General features: G+C 48.3%; 1 protein-coding gene across 1 annotated transcript; it reads left to right on the top strand.

Annotated features, from left to right (window-relative positions):
• Window positions 1-4,070: 4,070 nt before the first annotated feature.
• ZNF696 (zinc finger protein 696) lies at window positions 4,071-13,973 on the top strand. The gene is made up of 5 exons (XM_028169197.2): window positions 4,071-4,290; window positions 5,278-5,335; window positions 5,508-5,578; window positions 6,957-7,061; window positions 12,328-13,973. The coding sequence occupies exons 1-5, from the start codon at window positions 4,071-4,073 to the stop codon at window positions 13,431-13,433; spliced, it is 1,560 nt and encodes a 519-aa protein (XP_028024998.2). The 3' UTR covers window positions 13,434-13,973.
• The last annotated feature ends 7,729 nt before the right edge of the window (window positions 13,974-21,702 follow it).

Raw genomic sequence — 21,702 nt, 5'->3', positions numbered from 1 at the left:
AAGCTCTACCAGTGCGGTGAGCGCGGCCGCGCCTTCAGGGCCCTGTCGGGCTGCTTGTGGCACCAGCGCGTCCTCACCGGGGAGAACCATTTCCGCTGATTGGGACCGCAGGGGTCCACCGGGGCCTGTGCCGCGCCAAGCCGACCTTCCACTGGAGGGCGCTGTGGATGCTACGGATGCCTGCCGCGCCCTGCTAGGGGCGCGGGGAGAGCAGCACGAGGACCCCCGCTGAAGGTGGCCCCTGCACCCCAGTTAAGATGCCGGCGCTCGCCCCCTCGACCGCACCCTCCCCCAGCCCTCACCGCCCCAGGGCCGCCCAGTGAAACAAGTGCGAACAGAGTCCAGGTCTCGGGCGGGACAGAAGGTCGAGGCAAGGCGGCCACGCCCTTTCTCTTCCTGGAAGACCTGGCGGCTTTGCTGTTGACAGACATGCAGGGAAGTGTAGGGCCTGAGCGCCCCGTGGCCCCCTAATGGCGGCCCTGACCGAGGCCTAGACGAGGGCTCAGGAGCTGGGGAAGAGCAACCGGGGCCTGATTGTGTACAGCCGTCAGGCGACCAACGGTCTTTGCATGTTAAGGGTTATTTTTAAAATAGGATTAATATGCCCAAAACATATGTACGACCTACTAGTGAACGAAATATTTGCGGGCTTGTACTACGGGTACTTATCCCCGACCCGAAACAGTCTTGTCGCTTTCATAGAAATGGACGCGGATAACCAGCACTTGGCAGCGAGCCGCCAGGGGCGGGGCGCCGCCAGGGGCGGGGCGCCGCCAGGGGCGGGGCGCCGCCAGGGGCGGGGCGCCGCCAGGGGCGGGGCGCCGCCAGGGGGCGCCTGTGACCATTGAAGAGTTTTGGGTTGCGAGCTTAGTTGAGCCTAGTTGGTCTTCTCTGCGGTTATAGGGCTGCGAGAAGAGGTTAGAGCACAGACCCGGATGTGGATAACGTTGGTGGGAAGTGGCCGCAGTGGCGCTCCGGACGCGTGCGCCCAGGTGAGACCCCTGCACTGCCTGGTGGCTTGTTTGATAGAAGGTTCAGGAGCAGAAGTCGGGCTGGCGTTTTCGGAGTGTTGTTTTTGCTAAGAGTAACCCTCAGAATACTGGAGGTTTTCCCTTGTGATGCGTCGGCAAGCTTATTTCTAGTTTTTAGATCATCTTTTTGTTTTTTAATATTTATTTATTTATTTACTTATTTGGCTGCGCCAGGTCTTAGTCGCAGCACACGGGATCTTAGTTGCCTTGTGGGGGATCTTTTAGTTTCTGCACCCCAGATCTTTAGTTGCGGCTTGCAGGCTCTTAGTTGCCGCATGCAGGATCTAGTTACCTGACCAAGGATCGAACCCAGGCCCCCTGCATTGGGATTGTGGAGTCTTAACGACTGGACTACCTGGGAAGTCCCTAGATCATCTTTTTAAGATGTTTTAATTTTTATGTGTGCTTTATGATTTTTATAATTTTTTACAAATAAATGCAGTGCGTGGTGGGCGGGTACTCAGCGTTTACTGATGCCTCTGCTGTGAAAAGCCTCAACACACAGGGTGGGCTGGCAGGAGACTGGTGCGGGGAGCCCCGTTTGGGCGGGATTGCGGGAGAGGCTCCAGAGGGGCCCCGGGGATGGCGGGGAGTCCAGAGGTGGAAAGGTTGCGGGTTGCAGGTTGCACGTACTGAGTAGGCTCAGGGCTGCTCTGGCTTCAGCTCTTGCATTCTGAGGCTGGTTTTGGTCCCAAAGAGGTAATTGTTTAGGCTGCTGTTGGGGGTCCAGACTACCTGGTTCCTCCCCTCCTGGCCCTGCTGCTGCTGCCCAGCCGCGTGCTGGAAGGCCTGTCCACTGTGCTCGGCCCCTCATCTCTCCCCCTACGTTGTGGCAGGACTGTAGGCCCCAGCTGCTCTGGGCAGTAAAAGGGAACTGGGAAGACCCGGTGGGCTTCGTCCACCTTTCTGTTCTGCACCCGCAGCGACCAGCAGCATTCCAGTGGCACGTGTTTTGTTGGCCCTGGATGGAGGAAGACGGGCAGAGCAGAGCCGCTGACCAGTGGTAAACAGGGACCTCTGGCTTCCAGCGGGGAGATTCAGTGCCCATCTGTCAGCACCGCGCAGTCGGGCTTGACCGAGCGAGGTGTGGTGCTTGCCTTCTCCATGTGCCAGCTCCTTCCTCTGGAAACACAGTCTCTCTCTGGGGGTTAATATCAGAAGAGGTGATGAACACAGTGCAGGGCTGTCCAAGGAGAGTGTGGCTGGGAGCAGGCAGACTGAGTGCTATCTGCACCGTCCCCCTGGGGCTGTTAGTGGAGCGACAGACCATGTGCGCGCTTGGGGCCTCAGGCCAGCCTGAGTTCAGCCCTCCCCACCTCGTGCCGGCCCAGCCCTGGCACCACTGAAGCCTGTCTGCCCCTCTGGGCACTGGCCAGCTCTCCAGTGCCCAGGGCCTGGTCCTGGAAGCTGAGTGGTCCCACTACCCATGAACAAAGCAAGCGACAGAAACCCCTCAGCACTGGCTCGGGCAGCACGCGGGATTAAGGAGCTGCTTCAGGAGCCCCAGGAATCTGGATTTTCTGGCCTGTCAGAGAGGTCTCTGTCCCCTCCCCGCCTCTCATCTCTGCAGGCCCCATGTGGCCTCGGGCTCCAACCGCTGACCGGCCTTCCCCAGGTCTGACACCATCTCAACCCGGGCTGCAGAGTACAGAGCCCTCTCTCACCCCAGCTCCTGGAGAAGCGGGTGGTGGGGGTTCCAGAATGATCTAGGGGAAGAAAGGGAGAGGAGCACTCCCCAGAAGGAAGGGGTCCCGAGCAGAAGCAAGGCACAGGCCCCCAGATGCACCCCTGAACCTGTTGGAAAAGAAAAGCCAGTGCACGTCCCATGAGGGAGCCATTGTTGTAGCCTCTGAACAAGAAAGCTCCCTCCGGGCACCTGGTTGTAGAAGCGACACGTGCGTGATAGGAAACTGGGACATGTGGGAACATGTGGAGAAGAAAACCATTCGCCACCTGCGTCCAGGGGTGTGGTTGTCGGCCTCATCTGCACCATCGGAAAACAAACTCAGTATGCAATTTATGATCTGCTTTGGGGCTTAAAAACAAAACAGGCTTTCTCCATGTTTTACAAGATCTTCAGTGACTGCTGTTTGTCAAGATTTCACTTTTTTTTTTTTAATAAATTTATTTATTTATTTATTTATTTTTGGCTGCGTTGGGTCTTCGTTGCTGCGCACGGGCTTTCTCTAGTTGCGGTGAGTGGGGGCTACTCTTCGTTGTGGTGCGCGGGCTTCTCATTGTTGTGGCTTCTCTTGTTGCGGAGCACGGGCTCTAGGCGCGCAGGCTTCAGTAGTTGTGGCACGTGGGCTCAGTAGTTGTGGCTCGTGGGCTCTAGAGCTCAGGCTCAGTAGTTGTGGCGCACGGGCTTAATTGCTCTGCGGCATGTGGGATCTTCCCAGGCCAGGGCTCGAACCTGTGTCCCTTGCATTGGCAGGCAGATTCTTAACCACTGCGCCACCAGGGAAGCCCAAGATTTCACTTTTTGATAAAACTTTTGACAAAGCCCATTTTCCCTATTATATAAGTAGAATATAGCGTAGAAAATTTGGGAAGTGGGGAAAAGTAGAAAGAAATCACACTAGTTCACACCCCATGGCAGAAATGTACCTTTTAATTTTTTATATCTATACAAATTCTTTCTTCCCCGAATCTTTTTAGAATGGATTGCATCCATCATGTCTCTTGGTTCCATAACCCTTTAGTGTGTATTTCCTATATACTCAACGATATTCTCTTACAAAACCACAGTGCAGGTACCAAATCCAGGTAATCGGACATTGATACAATGCTCAGCAAAGCGAGGCTTCTCATCGTGCTCGCGGCATTTTCCCTCCAACCCAGCATCCATTCTGGGATCCTAGCCTGCCTGTGGTCACTGTGTCTCCTGAGGAATCTATAGTGGGGAGCAGTTCCTCAGCCTTTCTTTTCTCCCGAGATGGTTTATTAGTTGCAAGGCGGAAAATGGTACCCACACAGTCAAAAAACCAGAGAACTGTGTGATCAAAATGATTACTAGCCAGTGAAGAGCCCGTGGACACCATGTCCCTCCACGTGACGCCCAGAGGACACGTGGTTGCAGGATTCCAGCTGGAGAGGTGCGACCTGCGTCCAGTGATGCGGAAAGGGAAGGGAATGGGCAAAGCTTGGAGGGAGGCGGGAACGAGCCTGGTGTGTTCAGGGAGTGGCGGTGACCGGTTTCACAGTTGGGGGGAGCTGGAGGAAGAGGTGACACTGGACAGGTGGGTGAAAGCCGATGGAGGTAAGGCCTGCTGCCATCCAAGCCCTGGGCCACCATCGAAGGCCCAGGCCAGCTGTGAGGGTGCCAGTCTCCACCCGTGCTTCTGTCTGGGCTAAGAACCCGGGGTGGGTGCCAGAGCAGCAGACTTCCATAGAAGGAGAATCTTGCGGAGGGACATTGTCAGGGTCCAGGGGGTCATTTCAAGGGCTCTCTGGGCTGTGGGGTTTCTGGAAGCAGGTTAGAATGAGGTGGCTGAGGAGAGACCACAGGATTCATCTACAGGAAAGTGCCCAGAGCACGGAGAGACAACTCAGTGATGGGCTGGGGACAAGACATTCGTCGCCTAGGCCCCACGACACGTGTCTAAGGCAGACGCTGTGAAGGTTTCTCAGCTGGGATTAAACACAAGAGCACCCACTCTGCAGAGGACCCCAAGGCCGCCGTTCCTGTGGGAAGCCTGCAGCCCCACGTCACGTGTGGAGCCCAAAGAACTCCCGCCCTCGGGAACTGAATCCTGCCCACAGCCACGTGAGACCCCAGTCGTGGCCAACACCTTGCCTGCAGCCTAGGAGAGACCCCAACTCAGGACCGGCCAGGCTGTGCCCGGACTCGTGCAACCCAAGGAAGCCGTGAGATCATAAACGCATGATGCTTCAAGCCCTTAAGTGTGTGGTCATTGAAAACCAGCGGTGAGGGAACCCCGGAGAATGTGGCGCGGCGGCCGGACGCGCGGGAGGAAGGGGATTTCTGCGCTGCCTCTGGCTTAGGAGGGGGATCCACCTGCCGAGGACCAGCCGCTGTGAGGCTCTGGCGCCCAGGCCGGGCAGGCTCGGGGCGCCCTCCCCTCGGCGGATCTTCTCCATGGGGAAGCGGTCCCTGCGGTTCTGCCTGCTTCTTCCCCCGGGGTGCTCCCCCCTTTCTCCAAGAGCGCTGACTTCATCCGTCCGTGCATTCGCTCATTCCGCAGTCAGCAAGGTCACCTAACCAGGCTTACTCCCCGGACCTCAGGCCTGGACCTGGTGGAGGCCACGCGGCCCAGGGCGGGGGCCCGGGAGGCGTCCCAGAGGTGCGGGGAGTGAAGCCCTGCAGGGGCGGGAGCGGTCGGTGTGAAGGTGGCCGGACAGCAACCCAGGGTCTTGCACGCGAAGCTAGGGAATCCGCCCATAACTCGCGAAGGCAAGCTCACGGCCCCACTGCGGCCTCCAGGGCAGCTGAGTGCAGGTCCTCCGGCGCCCTAGAACGTCACCGGAAGTGCCCGAGCCGCCCGGGAGAGGGAGGCGGCGCTTCCGGCGGGCGGCGGGGGCTCCGGGTAAGTGGCGGCGGACCGGGGCCTGGGCAGGGGATGGCAGATGCTGGGCCGCGCCCGCGAGGGAAACAGAAATATGGGCGCAAGGACGGGCCGTTCCTACGGGGCACGGGGCCCTTGTCTGTCCTGGGCTCTCCCTGCGAAAGGGCTCACATCCGGGAGGAGAGCGGAAGCGGGGCGCGGCCCTACCCCCGCCGTGTGACGGCCCCGGGGACAGCCTTCCCCGCCCATTGTGACGACCAGTGTGAAGGCCCCGGGACAGCCTCAGACAGTTCCCTGAAGTGAAATCACAGTATGATTTTTAAGGCCTTTGTAAATCATCGCATTACCCGCCGTCCAGTGCACTTTTTCTTCTTCCAGCGGTGTATGAAGGTGCCAGTTTCCCCTAATCGTCTATATGCTCATAAGGGGCCACTGTTTTTAACCCTTTTTTTTTTTTTTTTTTTAATATTTTACTTATTTTAGGCTGCGTCGGGTCTCAGTTGTGGCTTGGGGGAACTTGCGCTGAGGTACGCGAGCTCCTCGTCGTGGCACCTGGGCTTTTCTAGTTGCGGGCGCATGGGGTCCAGAGTGCGTGGCTCGGTAGTTGTGGCGCTCGGGCTTAGCTGCTCCGCGGCGTGTGGGATCTTAGTTCCCCGATCAGGGATGGAACCCGTGCCCCCTGCACTGGAAGGCGGTTTCTTAACCACTGGATCACCAGGGAGGTCCCAGCTACTTGTTTATTTTCTTCTGCTGGTTACCTGTTCATAAATTTTACTAGTTTTTCGTGCTTTTTGATGTATATATAGTGGGTTTTAGATATTGAGGATATGAATCTGTGTTGCAAATATCCCTCCCGTTTTTTGTTTTTTGTTTTTATTTTCCTTTCTGTTTTGACAGTAAATATCCTTGTGTAGTTAAATGTCACACTTTACTTTTGGTGGCAAGCTTAGCAAAAGCATTCCTCAATCCAAAATTGCGCCACTCAGATCGTTACTTTTTTGGTTTCATATATTTACATTCAGATCTTTTATCATTATCAAGAAAAAATGTAAATACATAGAAATATTTCCAGACATCCGAGGACTGACTAAAGGTGCTGGTTGGTTCCTGGTGGAGCTGAGACCACAGCGGGCAGGTAACAGGTGCTGCCGCATCTGTCTCTGCTCCTGATCTGCTGGGGGGGCAGGGGTCGGGGAGCCAGCATGGCCTAGACAGTTCCCAGAGGGTGTCCCGTGGAGCACTAGTTTCTGGGATGTCTGCTTATTCAGACCTTGATTTATAGTGAGGTGGCTCCTTCAGGGCCCTCTGGGCAGGCTCTGACCCTCCCTTCTCTGAAGGTACTCTGACCTCACCTCCACTCTCCCTGTCATTTTCTCCCCCTTCTTTCTCTTTCTCCCAGGCAGGTGTCCCACTAGTGGTGTTTCTGCAGGAAGCAGCAAGCAGAGCCCCAGCCTGGGTCCGCAGAACGCCACAGAGAGGGCTACCCCGATGGACACATGCACAGGTGAGGGAGGCAGCCAGGCCCAGAGGGCCATCCTGGGATCAGGGACGTGGGGACAGCTTAGGAATCGGGGCTCCCAAGTCCATCTGCCTGGCTGCTACCCTGGAGGTGTTACTAGGCTTGGGCAGCTTCTAACCATCACAGCTCCCCACCTCCGCGCCTGCTCTGCTCCCTCAGCCCCTCCCTCCTTTGCTCTCCTGGACACACTCTACACCCTGCTCTCTCCTTTCTCTGGTCCCCCCACCTGGAGACCTCTGAGAACAAGAATTTTATTTTTTAAATTATAGTTGATTTACAATGTTGTGTTACTTTCAAGGGTACAGCAAAGTGATTCAGTTATATGTACATGTTCTTTTTTGTGTTCTTTTCCATTATAGGTTATTACAAGGTAATGAATATAGTTCCATGTGCTATACAGTAGGACCTTGCTGTTTACCTGTTTTATATATAGCAGTGTGTAGCTGCTGGTCCCAAACTCCTAATCTATGCCTCCTTCCGCTCCCTTTCCCCTTTGGTAAACATAAGTTTGTTTTCTGTGTGAGTCTGTTTCTGTTTTGTAAATAAGTTCATTTGTATCATTTTTTAATTTTTTTTTAATTTTATTTTTAAAATTATTTTGGCTGCATTGGGTCTTCGTTGCTGCACGCAGGCTTTGCTCTGGTTGCGGCAAGCAGGGGCTACTCTTCGTTGCAGTGCGCGGGCTTCTCATTGCAGTGGCTTCTCTTTGTTTTGGAGCACAGGCTCCAGGCACATGGGCTTCAATAGTTGTGGCTCGCGGGCTCTAGAGCACAGGCTCAGTAGTTGTGGCACACGGGCTTAGTTGCTCCACGGCATGTGGGATCTTCCCGGACCAGGGCTCGAACCCGTGTCCCCTGCCTTGGCAGGTGGATTCTTAACCACTGTGCCAGCAGGGAAGCCCCTGTATCATTTTTTTAGATTCCACATATAAGTGATATCATATATTTGTTTTTGTCTGACTGACTTCACTTAATAAGATAATCTGTTGCTGCATGTTGTTGCAAATGGCATTATTTCATTCTTTTTATGGCTGAATAGTATTCCATTTTATATATATATATATATATATATACACACACACACACACATATATATACATACATACCATATCTTCTTTATCCAGTCATCTATTGATGGACATGTAGATTGCTTCCTGTCTTGGCTACTGTGAATAGTGCCGCTATGAACATTGGGGTGCATGTATCCTTTCAAAATAGAGTTTTTTCCGGATATATGCCCAGGAGTGGGATTGCTGGGTCATATGGTAGTTCTATTTTTAGTTTTTTAAGGAACTTCCATACTGTTCTCCATAGTGGCTGCATCAATTTACATTCCCACCAACAGTGCAAGAGGGTTCCCTTTTCTCCACACCCTCTCCAGCAGTTATTATTTGCAGACCTTTTGGTTATGGTCATTTTGACCAGTGTGAGGTGGTACCTCATTGTAGTTTTGATTTGCATTTCTCTAATAATTAGCAATGTTGAGCATCTTTTCATGTGCCTGTTGGCCATCTGTATGTCTTTGGAAAAATGTCTGTTTAGGTCTTCTGCCCATTTTTTTGATCGAGTTTTTTTTTGTAATTGAGTTGGTTAAGCTGTTTGTATATTTTGGAAATTAAGCCCTTGTCAGTCGCAATGTTTGCGAATATTTTCTCCCATTCCATAGGTTGTCTTTTTGTTTATGGTTTCCTTTGCTGTGCAAAAGCTTTTAAGTTTGATTAGGTCCCATTTGTTTATTTTTGCTTTTATTTCTTTTGCTTTGGGAGACTGACCTAAGAAAACATTGCTACAATTTATGTCAGAGAATGTTTTGCCTATGTTCTCGTCTAGGAGTTTTATGGTGTCCTGTCTTACGTTTAAGTCTTTGAGCCATTTTGAGTTTATTTTTGTGTATAGTGTGAGGGAGTGTTCTAACTTCATTGATTTATATGTGGCTCTCCAGCTTTCCCAGCACCACTTGCTGAAGGGACTGTCTTTTCACCCTTGTATATTCTTGCCTCCTTTGTCTAAGATTAATTGACCATAGGTGTGTGTGTTTATTTCTGGGCTGTCTATTCTGTTCCATTGATCCATATGTCTGTTTTTGTGCAAATACTATGCTGGGGTTTGGTTTTTTTTTTAATTTTATTTATTTTTTGATACTGCAGGTTCTTATTAGTTATCCATTTTATACATTTTAGTGTATATATGTCAATCCCAACCTCCCAATTCATCCCACAACCCTCCACGCACCACCCCCCACCGCTTTCCCCCCTTGGGTCCATACGTTTGTTCTCTACATCTGTGTCTCTATTTCTGCCCTGCAAACCAGTTCATCTGTACCATGTTTCTAGGTTCCACGTTAACATACGATATTTGTTTTTCTCTTTCTGACTTACTTCACTCTGTATGACAGTCTCTAGATCCATCCACATCTCTACAAATGACCCAATTTCGTTCCTTTTTATGGCTGAGTAATATTCCATTGTATATATGTGCCACATCTTCTTTATCCATTTGTCTGTCGATGGGCATTTAGGTTGCTTCCATGACCTGACTATTGTAAATAGTGCTGCAATGAACATTGGGGTGCATGTGTCTTTTTGAATTATGGTTTTCTCTGGGTATATGCCCAGTAGTGGGACTGCTGGGTCATATGGTAGTTCTATTTTTAATTTTTTAAGGACCGTCCATACTGTTCTCCATAGTGGCTGTATCAATTTACATTCCCACCAACAGTGCAAAAGGATTCCCTTTTCTCCACACCCTCTCCAGCATTTACTGTTTGTAGATTTTTTGATGATGGCCGTTCAGACTGGTGAGAGGTGATACCTCATTGTAGTTTTGATTTGCATTTCTCTAATAATTAGCGATGTTGAGCAGCTTTTCATGTGCTTCTTGGCCATCTGTATCTCTTCTTTGGAGAAACGTCTATTTAGGTCTTCTGCCCATTTTTTGGTTGGGTTGTTTTTTGAATATTGAGCTGCATGAGCTGTTTATATATTTTGGAGATTAATCCTTTGTCCGTTGATTCATTTGCAAATATTTTCTCCCATTCTGAGAGTTGTCTTTTCATCTTGTTTGTAGTTTCCTTTGCTTTGCAAAAACTTTTAAGTTTCATTAAGTCCCATTTGTTTATCTTTGTTTTTATTTCCATTACTCCAGGAGGTGGATCAAAAAATATCTTGCTGTGATTTATGTCAAAGAGTGTTCTTCCTGTGTTTTCCTCTAAGAGTCTTATAGTGTCTGGTCTTACATTTAGATCTCTAATCCATTTTGAGTTTATTTTTGTGTATGGTGTTAGGGAGTGTTCTACTTTCATTCTTTTACATGTAGCTGTCCAGTTTTCCCAGCACAACTTATTGAAGAGACTGTCTTTTCTCCATTGTATGTCCTTGCCTTCTTTGTCATAGATTAGTTGACCACAGGTGCGTGGGTTTATCTCTGGGCTTTCTATCCTGATCTATATTTCTGTTTCTGTGCCAGTACCATATTGTCTTGATTATTGCAGCTTTGTAGTATCGTCTGATTCCTCCAGCTCTGTTTTTTTCCCTCAAGACTGCTTTGGCTATTTGGGGTCTTTTGTGTCTCCATACAAATTTTAAGATTTTTTGTTCTAGTTCTGTAAAAAATGCCATTGGTAATTTGATAGGGATTGCATTCAATCTGTAGATTGCTTTGGGTAGTATAGTCATTTTCACAGTATTGATTCTTCCAATCCAAGAATATGGTATATCTCTCCATCTGTTTGTATCATTTTTAATTTCTTTCATCAGTGTCTTATAGTTTTCTGCATACAGGTGTTTTGTCTCCCTAGGTAGGTACCATGCTGTTTTGATTACTGTAGCTTTGCAGTATTGTCTGAAGTCTGGGAGGGTTATGCCTCCAGCTTTGAGGAACAAGAATATTAATTCTTGGTTTTGTCTCACCAGGGCCCAGCAGTGTCAACTGGCCTAGGCTCAGGGTTGGTGACCAGGAAGTGTGTGGTGGATGAGAATCTGGCTGGCCTCCCACCCACTGGCCACCTCTTTCTTGGGCTCCAGGCCCCTCTGTTCTGAAGAGTTCAGGCCACGTTTGGGGGAGGGCTCGTATTCAGTTGCCTGTTGTTGCTGTTGTTGAATTGTCACATGACCTGTGCTAACAACCAGGCCATCTTCCCTTGGCAAAGACACATGCCATTTCAAGCTTTTCCCCATCATACTCTACCCGAAGGTTCTGGTTCAGCACTGGGAGCTTGGGGAGAACATGACCGTGGCTCCCCCAAACACACGTGTACCTGCTCTCCTGGGAAGTCACAGAACCCCCGTGTCGGGTGGTTCAGCCACCCTGTGTCCCTGCACATCATCCCTTGGGGGGTGAGTTGGGGATGACCCAGAGGCGCAGCCATGCAGCCACCCTTCGGGCCCAGTACTTCCAGACCACCGTCTCCCTCCCCTGTCTGACCTTAATCCTGACCAGATCCGGCCCAGACAGCACTCTTCAGTCTCACAACTTGGGGCTAAATTTTAGCAAATGCCACCATACACAGAGTGTGGAGCAAAACAGGTTACTAAAAACAGTCCATTCAGAAAAGGAATAAAGAGAAAGCACCCTGTCTGGGTTGCTGGCCTGAGCATATACTATGAGATGTACGGCCTGAAGGGCGGTGAGGCTGAGGGTGGGGTCCCGGTGTCAGAGTGGTGACCAGCATCTGTGCCAGGGGACTGAGCTTCTTGGTTAGGACGTCTGGCAGCCCAGGTTCTGCCTTCCGGGAAGACTTCTGGGCACTTTGGGCTGGAGGTGCCTGTTGAGGGCAGCCTGTGCATTCCAGGATGTTGAGCAGCCTCCCTAGCTTTTCCCCACTAGGTGCCAGGAGCGCCCCCTCCCCACTGTGACACTGGAAGTGTTTTCAAACGTGGCCACACGTGCTTGCTCTGCTGCCAACCACTTCTCTCTGCATTCCAGGCCATGAGGCCATACCAGGGGGTCACCAGAGCCTGGGGGTCTGTCTCCCCCCACTCGTGAGACCAGGCAGACTGAGGTTAGAGGCTTGGGCCTTTTCTGGAGTCACAGGGAAGCCTGCTGATTAGCTCTCCCCCAGTCCCTTGTCCATTCCTGTGACCACAGGTGTTAGAAGTCGGAGAGGAGAGCTGGGCAGGAGGAGGACAGGCGGGATAATGGGTGTCTGCTGCCCACTGGCGTCTTACCATTTACTGTCATCATGTGGCTCTCCCGTGCCATCTGTGTGTCGTTAGCAGAGTTCTATGTTGTGCATCTCTGCCCCTGTTTTCCAGCTTTTCTAGCACAGGCACCGAGTGGTGGCCTGGCTTCCTGCTACACTGCTTCGGTGGCTGAGAAAGGGGCTCAGAGCCCAGGGCTGATGCCACGGCAGGTAACCTTAGAAGAAGGGGGACGCCGTGGACAGGCTGTGCCAGGACTGTTACGGGGGCCTCCCCAGGCACTGCGGTTTCCAGACCCTTGTGGGAATGAGGAAGCTGGAGAGAGGCCCAGAGATTCCCCTCGGGGACCAGTTGTTTATGAGGAAACTGGAGGGCAGAATGGCCATGAGGACAGTGTGTCTAGGTCAGAGGTCACCCTGAATGCAGCCTCCACGGCCAACAGGAGAAGCCACTGGAAAGGACAGCCTTACCGATGCAGCACTTGCGACAGGAGCTTCAAATGCTATTCGGATGTGGTGAAACACCAGAGCATTCACTCTGGGGAGAAACCGTACGAGTGCAGCGACTGTGGGAAGGCCTTCATCCACAGCTCCCACGTCGTCAGGCACCAGCGCATTCATAATGGGGAGAAGCCTTACGTTTGTAAGGAGTGTGGGAAAGCCTTCAGCCAGAGCTTCAACCTCATTAGACACCAGAGAATCCACACGGGAGAGAAGCCCTATGAATGTGCTGTGTGTGGGAGGTCCTTCAGTCAGAGGTCAGACGCCATTAAGCACCAGAGAATTCACACTGGTGAGCGGCTGTATGAATGCAGCGAGTGCGGGAAAACCTTCATCCACAGCTCAAACGTCGTCCGGCACCAGAGAATTCACCACGGAGAGAATCCTTACGAATGCAAAGAGTGTGGGAAAGCCTTCAGCCAGAGCTCCAACCTCATTCAGCACCAGCGGGTCCACACCGGGGAGAAGCCGTACGCCTGCCAGGAGTGTGGGCGCGCCTTCAGCCGCAGCTCCTTCCTCAGCGAGCACCGGCGCATCCACACTGGGGAGAAGCCCTACGAGTGTGGCGAGTGCGGCCGTGCCTTCAGGGCCCTGTCGGGCTTCTTCCGGCACCAGAGGATCCACACTGGGGAGAAGCCTTTCCACTGTGCCAGGTGTGGCAGGGCCTTCCGCCTGAGCTTTCATCTCATCCAGCACCAGCGAGTTCATGGCACGGAGTGAGCCTGTTGGGGGGTGAACGTGGAGTGGAAAATTGAGTAAATAAGATTGGAGTGTGGGTACAACGCCCTTCACTTTTTGCCCATGCCCCCAGCTTTGTGTACTTCACCCCACAGGAAGAGGATAAAACTGTCTTGGTGGTCTCCAAGCCTGCCCGTGGAGGCCTGCAGTTTGTCTACCGCCGCCTGGCCAGGAGCACCAGAAAGGAAAGAGGAGCCTTGGGGAAGGAGACGTGATGGCAACGTGTGCCTCGGAAGTTAATTTATTTCATTTTCACAGCACTGGGTTTTTCCTGAAGTATAATTTACATACAGTGGAACGCATAGATCTTAAGTGTTTCGTTTTATGAGTTTCAACAAGTACAATGTGCTTTGACCTTTACGACCACCACACTCTCAAGATGTAGACTATTTCCATCACCCCAGAAAGTCTCCTTATGCCCCTTCAAGTCAGCCCTTTATCCTCAGAGGCAACCAGTGATCTCGTTTCTGTCACTATAGTTTTGCTTGTTCTAGAACGTTATATAAATAGTGATATAATTTACACTCTTTTATGTCTTTTTCCCTTTGCTTAATGTTTTTTGAGGTTTATCCATGTATCAGTAGGTTTTGGGGGTTTTTTTGTTTTTTGTTTTTTTCAGTTTCATAGCTCTTTTGAAAAGTCAAGAATCACTTTCTACCCTGTATCAAAGCTATATGCTTATGTCTGTGTCTTTCTATCAAAGTATGAGCCCCTGTAGCTAGACTTATTTTAGCACAGCCCCGGATACAGGATGTGCACTCCACAAAAAAATAAGTACATGAACTATGCAGGGGAGTTTATGAAAGACAGGCATAGAGGAAAGACCACAGGCTTGGCCGGAAGGAGGAGGTACTGATTCACTTGTTTTCACGCCATTTCGGAGTATACAGAACTCTTCTCAGGCTCAGGAAGGTAGTATAAGATAAAGCAAGTTTAAGATGTTTGTACTTCCAACAGACATTTCCTAAGCACTTAGCTGTCCAGGCTCTTATGCCACTGTTGTGGGAAACAAAGCCACTGTGATGGCTGCATTCAAGGACTTTGTAGGTAAAAGTCCAATAACAGAAGTATATAGAGGGAACTAGTGACACAGGAGAGCAGTAAACAAGACTGGGGCAAGGGGAAAACTGGGGTGAACACCCAGGGGAGGGGATTCCTGAGCAGATGGATTAAATGTTGTGTACAAAGCAAAGGTCAGGGCACACTAGGGGAATGTGAAGAGCATAAGAAATGTGCTCACCCATAGGACCTTCCAATTCGTAGCTGGGAGATTAGACAAAAAGGGTATGTAAAACAGTGGTCTAGGTAAGCTCACTGCTCATGATCTGATATTTCATATCACAGTACAGTAGTGTTATAGATACCTACAAATGCTATTTGCCAGATAGGAAGGGAGAGGTGTCTTTGTTGGGGATGATACTCTGTACATATCATAAAACTCTGCTGTAACAATCTGAGTGAGGTCATGTTATTGAAAGTTTACTGCAATGACTAAGACAAATATGAGCAGTCACCTGGCCACAAGTCCTGGGGGTCCAGCTGCAGCACCCAAATCCGTCCTAGTCAAGCTGTGGTTTGGCGCCACTTCGTGGGAACTGTCTGCTCTACTTTAACTACTGACTGAATTATTTGGGTCCTGTAGCTGGCTGGGACTTCCAAAATAGTAGCTCAGTTCTAGGGCTCTTGTTGGCACCTATTTCTTTTATGGTGTGAGCTTAGGCCACAGGGTTGTGCAGCCTGTAGGGGCAGAGTTGCCCTCAGAGTGCATTCAGTGGCACCACAGCTATTGGGCTGCTGACTCTTGGGCCAAGGTAAGGTGGAAAGGTAAGCCTGGCACTCCCATGCTAAGCCAAGACCCAGGTTTGTGCCTCCCAGGTAGCTCTTTTTGGAGGAAAACTTTCCCTACTTAGACCCTGTAGTGTCCCTGATCATGAGATCAAAGCAATGAGCTTACAGAAATCATCAAGTACACAGGAAGGTGAGTCTCATTGACTGGGGGTCAACAAAATCAGCAAAGAACAGATACAAAACCACAAAAACTGCAGATACTGAAATTGCCACATAATGCAGGCAAGAGAATAGTTATGCATGAAGTGTTTAAAAAAATCAGACACCTTCCCACTAAAATCTGGAACAAGGCAAGGATGCCCACTGTCACCATTTCTATTCAACAGATAGTACTGGAAGTCCTAGCCACAGCAGTCAGACAAGAAAAAGAAATAAAAGGTATCCAAATTACAAGGGAAGAGAGAAAATTGTCATTATGTGCAGATGACATGATAACTGTATATAGAAATCCCTAAAGAGTCCACACAAAAACTACTAGAACTGATAAACAAATTCAGCAGGGTAGCAGAATACAATATCAACATACAGAAACCTGTTGCATTTCTTTACACCAACAATGACATATTGGAAAGGGAAAGTAAAAAAAAAAAAAAATCCCTTTTAAGATGGCATCAAAAAAAAAAAAACTTAGGAATACACCTGACCAAGGAGGTGAAAGACATATGCTGAGAACTATGAAACATTGATAAAGGAAACTGAAGGTGACTTAAAATGGAAAGACATGCTTTGGGATTGGAAAAATTAATATTGTTAAAATGGCCATACTACCCAAAGCAATCTACAGATTTAATGCGATCCCTATCAAATTACTCATGACGTTTTTTCGCAGAACTAGAATAAGTAATCCTAAAATTTATATGGAACCATGAAAGACCAGAATTGCCAAAGCAGTCCTGAGGAAAAAGAACAAAGCAAGAGGAATAACCCTCCCAGACTTCAGATAATACTAAAAAGCTACAGTAATCAAACAACATGGTGTTGGCACAAAAACAGACATACAGATCACCAGCATAGAGAGCCCAGGAATAAACCCACACACCTACCGTCAATTAATCTTCGACAAAGGAGGCAGAAATATACAATGTAGAAAAGACAGTCTCTTCAGCAAGTGGTGTTGGGAAAGTGGGACAGCTGCATGTAAATCAATGAAGGTAGAACACTCCCCCACACTACACACAAAAATAAACTCAAAATGGCTTAAAGACATATAAGACACGACAACATAAAACTTCTAGAAGAAAACAGGCAAAACATTCTGACATAAATCATAGCAACGTTTTCTTAAGTCAGTCTCCCAAAGCAAAAGAAATAAAAGCAAAAATAAACAAATGGGACCTAATCAAACGTAAAAGCTTGAAAGCACAGCAAAGGAAACCATAAACAAAACAAAAAGACAACCTATGGAATGGGAGAAAATATTTGCAAATGTTGTGACTGACAAGGGCTTAATTTCCAAAATATACAAACAGCTCATCCAACTCAATAACAGAAAAAATAACTCAATCAAAAAATGGGCAGAAGACCTAAACAGACATTTCTGCAAAGACACACAAATAGCCAACAGGCACATGAAAAGATGCTCAACATCTCTAATTATATTAGAGAAATGCAAATCAAAACTACAATGAGGTAACAACTCACACTGGTCAGGATGACCATCATCAAAAAGTCTACAAATAATAAATACTGGAAAGGGTGTGGAGAAAAGGGAACCCTCCTACACTGTTGGTGGGACTACAAATTGGCTTCCATACTATGGAACACAGTATGGAGGTTCCTTTAAAAACTAAAAATAGAGTTACCAGATGATCCAGAAATCCCACTCCTGGGCATATATCTGGAGAAAACTAATACCAAAGGATACATACATCCCAATGTTCATAACAGCACTATTCACAATAGCTAAGACATAGAAGCAACCTAAATGTCCATCAACAGGTGAATGGATAAAGATGATGTGATATTAGGTTGGCCAAAAAGTTCATTCAGGTTCGTCCATAACATCCGAATGAACTTTTTGGCCAACCGAATATATATATATATATATATATATATATATATATGTATATATACACACATGCACACACACAATGGAATATTACTCAGCCATAAAAGAGAATGAAATACTGTCATTTGCAGCAACATGGGTGGACCTAGAGATTATCATACTAAGTGAAGTAAGTCAGGAAGAGAAAGACAAATACCATATGATATCACTTACATATGGAATCTAAAAAATAAAAAATACAAATGAACTTATTTACAAAACAGAAATAGACTCACAGACATAGAATACAAACTTATGGTTACCAAAGTTAGGGAGATAAATTAGGAGTTTGGGATTAACATATACACACCACTTATATAAAATAAACAACAAGGTCCTACTGTATAGCACAGGGAACTATATTCAATATCTTGTAATAAACTATAATGAAAGAATATGAAAAAACGTGTGTGTGTGTGTGTGTGTGTGTGTGTGTATATATATATAAAGTGTAAATTACTTTGCTATACACCAGAAACAAACACAGCATTGCAAATCAACGATACTTCCATTTAAAAAAAAGAATAAAAAAGAAGACAGACACAGTGACAAGAAAGCAATAAGAGACTACCACTCATGAAAAGGCAGGCTTTTTTTTTTTTTTTTTTAATTAATTTATTTATTTATTTATTTATTTTTGGTTGTGCCGGGTCTTCGGTTCGTGCGAGGGCTTTCTCCAGTTGCGGCAAGCGGGGGCCACTCTTCATCGCGGTGCGGGGACCGCTCTTCATCGCGGTGCGCGGGCCTCTCTCTATCGCGGCCCCTCCCGTCGCGGGGCACAGGCTCCAGACGCGCAGGCTCAGCAATTGTGGCTCACGGGCCCAGCTGCTCCATGGCATGTGGGATCTTCCCAGACCAGGGCTCGAACCCGTGTCCCCTGCATTAGCAGGCAGATTCTCAACCACTGCGCCACCAGGGAAGCCCAAAAGGCAGGCTTTTAAAGTAGAACTTTTAGGGGCTTCCCTGGTGGCGCAGAGGTTGAGAATCTGCCTGCCAATGCGGGGGACACAGGTTCGAGCCCTGGTCTGGGAAGATCCCACATGCTGCGGGGCAACTGGGCCCATGAGCCACAACTACTGAGCCTGCGCATCTGGAGCCTGTGCTCTGCAACAAGAGAGGCCACAATAATGAGAGGCCCGCACACCGCGATGAAGAGTGGCCCCCGCTCACCGCAACTAGAGAAAGCCCTCGCACAGAAACGAAGACCCAACACAGCCAAAAAATAAATAAATTAATTTAAAAAAAATAAAGTAGAACTTTTAGAAATGAAAATTATAATCACTGAAATAGAATTCAATTGGTAGGTTAAGTAGCAGATTAGACACAGCTGAAGGAAGCATTAGTGTAGTGGAAGAAACATGCACGGAGACCCAGGATACCACAGGGACGAGGAGATGGGAAACATGAAGGAAATGTTCAAAGATTTGTAGACGAGAATAAGGTCTGACGTAGATGTGACAAGAATCCCAGGAGGAGAGAGTGAAGGAGAGGAGATACAGCAAGACCCTACACTGACCCCTGTGAGTATGCAGATCCTCTCCCACAGGCCATCCAGGCAGAGAAACAACAGCCAACCCCATCTGGTGAAGATGAGTGTCTGCATCCCCAGATTTAACCTCAACCAGTCTCCCCATAATCAGGCCAATGAAACAATCAATTAAAGGAGAGAATGTTGAAATTGTTATCTATGTCCTGGAAGTTCCAGCCATTCTCAAGACCCAGAATCATCATCTTCAATGTTTAAGCCAGAGTGGACAACTGCCAGCAAGTCGTGCCAACCTACAGCTGAGAATGGAGGGCCTGACTGCTTGGATGGACTTCCACAACTTCTGGTGGCCCCTGTGCCACAATCACAGTGCTGTGACTCTGCACTTTACACCCCACTCACAGTGTTCCAGCAAGGCTTCTCTGTATTTAATGAAAAACATAAATTCACAGATGCAAGAAGTATAATGATATGAAGCAGCATAAATAAAAAGAAATCCACACCTGGACACAACACAATGAGAACACAGACCAGCAAGACAAAGACCTTGAGGAGCCAGAGAAAGACACCATCACCAGCAGTCACAGTCACACCATCACCACCATCACAGTCACACTATCACACTGCTCAAGGTGACAGTAAGAGACAGAAGACAGTGGATTCGTGTCTTCAGTGCATTGAGAGAAAACACCTGTCCATCTAGAACTGCACGCCCTGCAAAATTATTTTTTATAGATAAGGTGAAAACAGACACTTATAAATAAGTAAAATCTGAGGCAGTTCTTCATTAAGCAATTTTCACTGAAAGGACTCCTAAAGTTTGTACTACAAAAAGAAAGAAAATGATTTCAGAATGATAGCCTTCGATACAAGATGGAGTTGGAGTAAAGAAGAAGATCAATGTGAGTGTAAACCCACACTGTGTGTGAGGACGTCCACTGGGCCCTGCACGGGGGCAGAAGGGACTTTCAGGTTCTAAGATCCTCCTTTGTTGGGAAGGGCTGTAACACACTTTAATTTTAGACTTTAAATATGCATAGTATAGTTTAACCTTAATTACTAAATATAAACGGTGTATATGTTTCCAGTCCAATAGAAAAAAATGCAATAATTTAAAATGAACAAAAACTTACTATATCAACTAAAAAATAAATAGGAAAAGAAAAATCTGAAAAAAGCTAATCAGAGTAAGATGGTAGAAACCACCCAAATAGGTTCATAATCACAGTAAACCTAACTAGATGAAATGTCCAGTTAAAACAGTAAGGTTGGTAGGAGGGGCCTGTAATTAAGAACCACGGTACCTGTGAAGACAAAGTAGGCAGAGGCAGGAGTCCACCAAGGGGCCAAGGGGCCTCCGGAGGTGAGACGCCCACCAATTTGCTGTGCGAAGTTCTGGGAATACTCCATGACTGGAGATGGCGGGTCTGCAGGGTCCTCACCAGAGAACAGGAACCATCTCGGAGAAACAACAAAGTCCTGCCATAAGGACCAACCTCAGTGGCAACTGCATTCAGCTGCTCCAGAGGCAGCAAGGCTCCCCTGGGCTCAGAACGCCCCCACCCCGTGTCCATGGATGGAAGGCCACCACCAGACAGCTGAGGAGGTTCTCGATGCGCATGCGAGGTCAATCCAAAGAAAAGGAGCTTTTTACAAACTCAGAGGAAACAGAGATAGTGCAAGAAATGTAGAAAAGGTGAGCGAGATGGTAGTTAGTAACCTCAAGGAGATCAAGAAGGAACAGTGTCCACTAAAAGAGAACAGAATAGGGGACTTACTTGGTGGTCCAGTGGTTAGGACTCCACGCTTCCACTGCAGGTGGCACAGGTTCGATTCCTGGTCGAGGAACGAAGATCCCGCATGCTGTGCACTGCAGCAAAAAAAGAAGAGAACAGAACAGTATTTTAAAAGGAACAATTCAAAAGAAAGAAACAAATCTTAAAAACGTGATAAGTAAAATTAAAAACAAATTAGGGGGTACTTCCCTGGTGGTCCAGTGGTAAAGAATCTGCCTTCCAATGCAGGGGACGCGGGTTCGATCCCTGGTCGGGGAACTAAGATCCCACATGCTGCGAGGCAACTAAGCCTACACGCCACAACTACTGAGCTCACGTGCCTCAACTAGAGCCCACATGCCACAAGCTACAGAGCCCACGCACCCTGCAGCCTGTGCACCACAACCAGAGAAGAAAAAACCCACATGCCACAACTAGAGAGAAACCCACACACCACAACGAAGAGCCCGCGCGCCACAATGAAAGATCCCGCATGCCACAACTAAGACCCGACGCAGCCAAAAATAAAACTTAAATAAATAAATAAATCTAAAAACACACACACACAAATTAGGGGACTTCTCTAGTGGCGCAGTGGTTAAGACTCTGTGCTCCCAGTGCCGGGGGCCCGGGTTTGGTCCCTGGTCAGGGAACTAGATCCCACATGTGTGCTGCAACTAAGGAGCCCTCGAGCTGCAACTAAGATCCGGTGCAACCAAATAAAAATAAATATTTTTTTAAAAAATTAGTAAGACGGTTGAGAGGTAAAGTTGAGAAAATCTTTTTAAAAGAATAAAAAGACAAGGAGGTGGATGATAAGATAGAAAGATTAAGACTAACAGGAGTTCTAGGGGGAAGAAAAGGAAACAAAATGGTGAGAATGAAATTATCAGAGAAATAATCTTAATTTTTCCCCAGAACTAAGAGACATGAATCACCAGAGCAAAAGCACCTCCCAGTACCCTCCACAAACAACAAAGGAAAACTGGTGCCGAGTCTCGACGTGGAGAACACAAGAGTATCAGTGGCGCGACCTTAGAGGGGGCAGGCCAGACAGCAGAGGCCATGGAGCACCGGGAATCAGATCCCGGGGAC

Source organism: Balaenoptera acutorostrata, chromosome 17 (assembly GCF_949987535.1).
Source record: "Balaenoptera acutorostrata chromosome 17, mBalAcu1.1, whole genome shotgun sequence".
NCBI lineage: Eukaryota > Metazoa > Chordata > Mammalia > Artiodactyla > Balaenopteridae > Balaenoptera > Balaenoptera acutorostrata.
Note: the sequence above shows the minus strand (reverse complement) of the source record. Positions and strands in the feature narration are given on the sequence as shown.

Excerpts from the sequence above, each read along its gene's own strand:
- ZNF696 (XM_028169197.2), top strand. The coding sequence starts at position 4,071 with ATGTCCCTCCACGTGACGCCCAGAGGACACGTGGTTGCAGGATTCCAG. Across the intron at positions 4,291-5,277 it reads GTGGGTGAAAGCCGATGGAG|GCCTGGACCTGGTGGAGGCC; the intron begins GTAAGGCCTGCT and ends CCCGGACCTCAG. Across the intron at positions 5,336-5,507 it reads GCCCGGGAGGCGTCCCAGAG|AACGTCACCGGAAGTGCCCG; the intron begins GTGCGGGGAGTG and ends CCGGCGCCCTAG.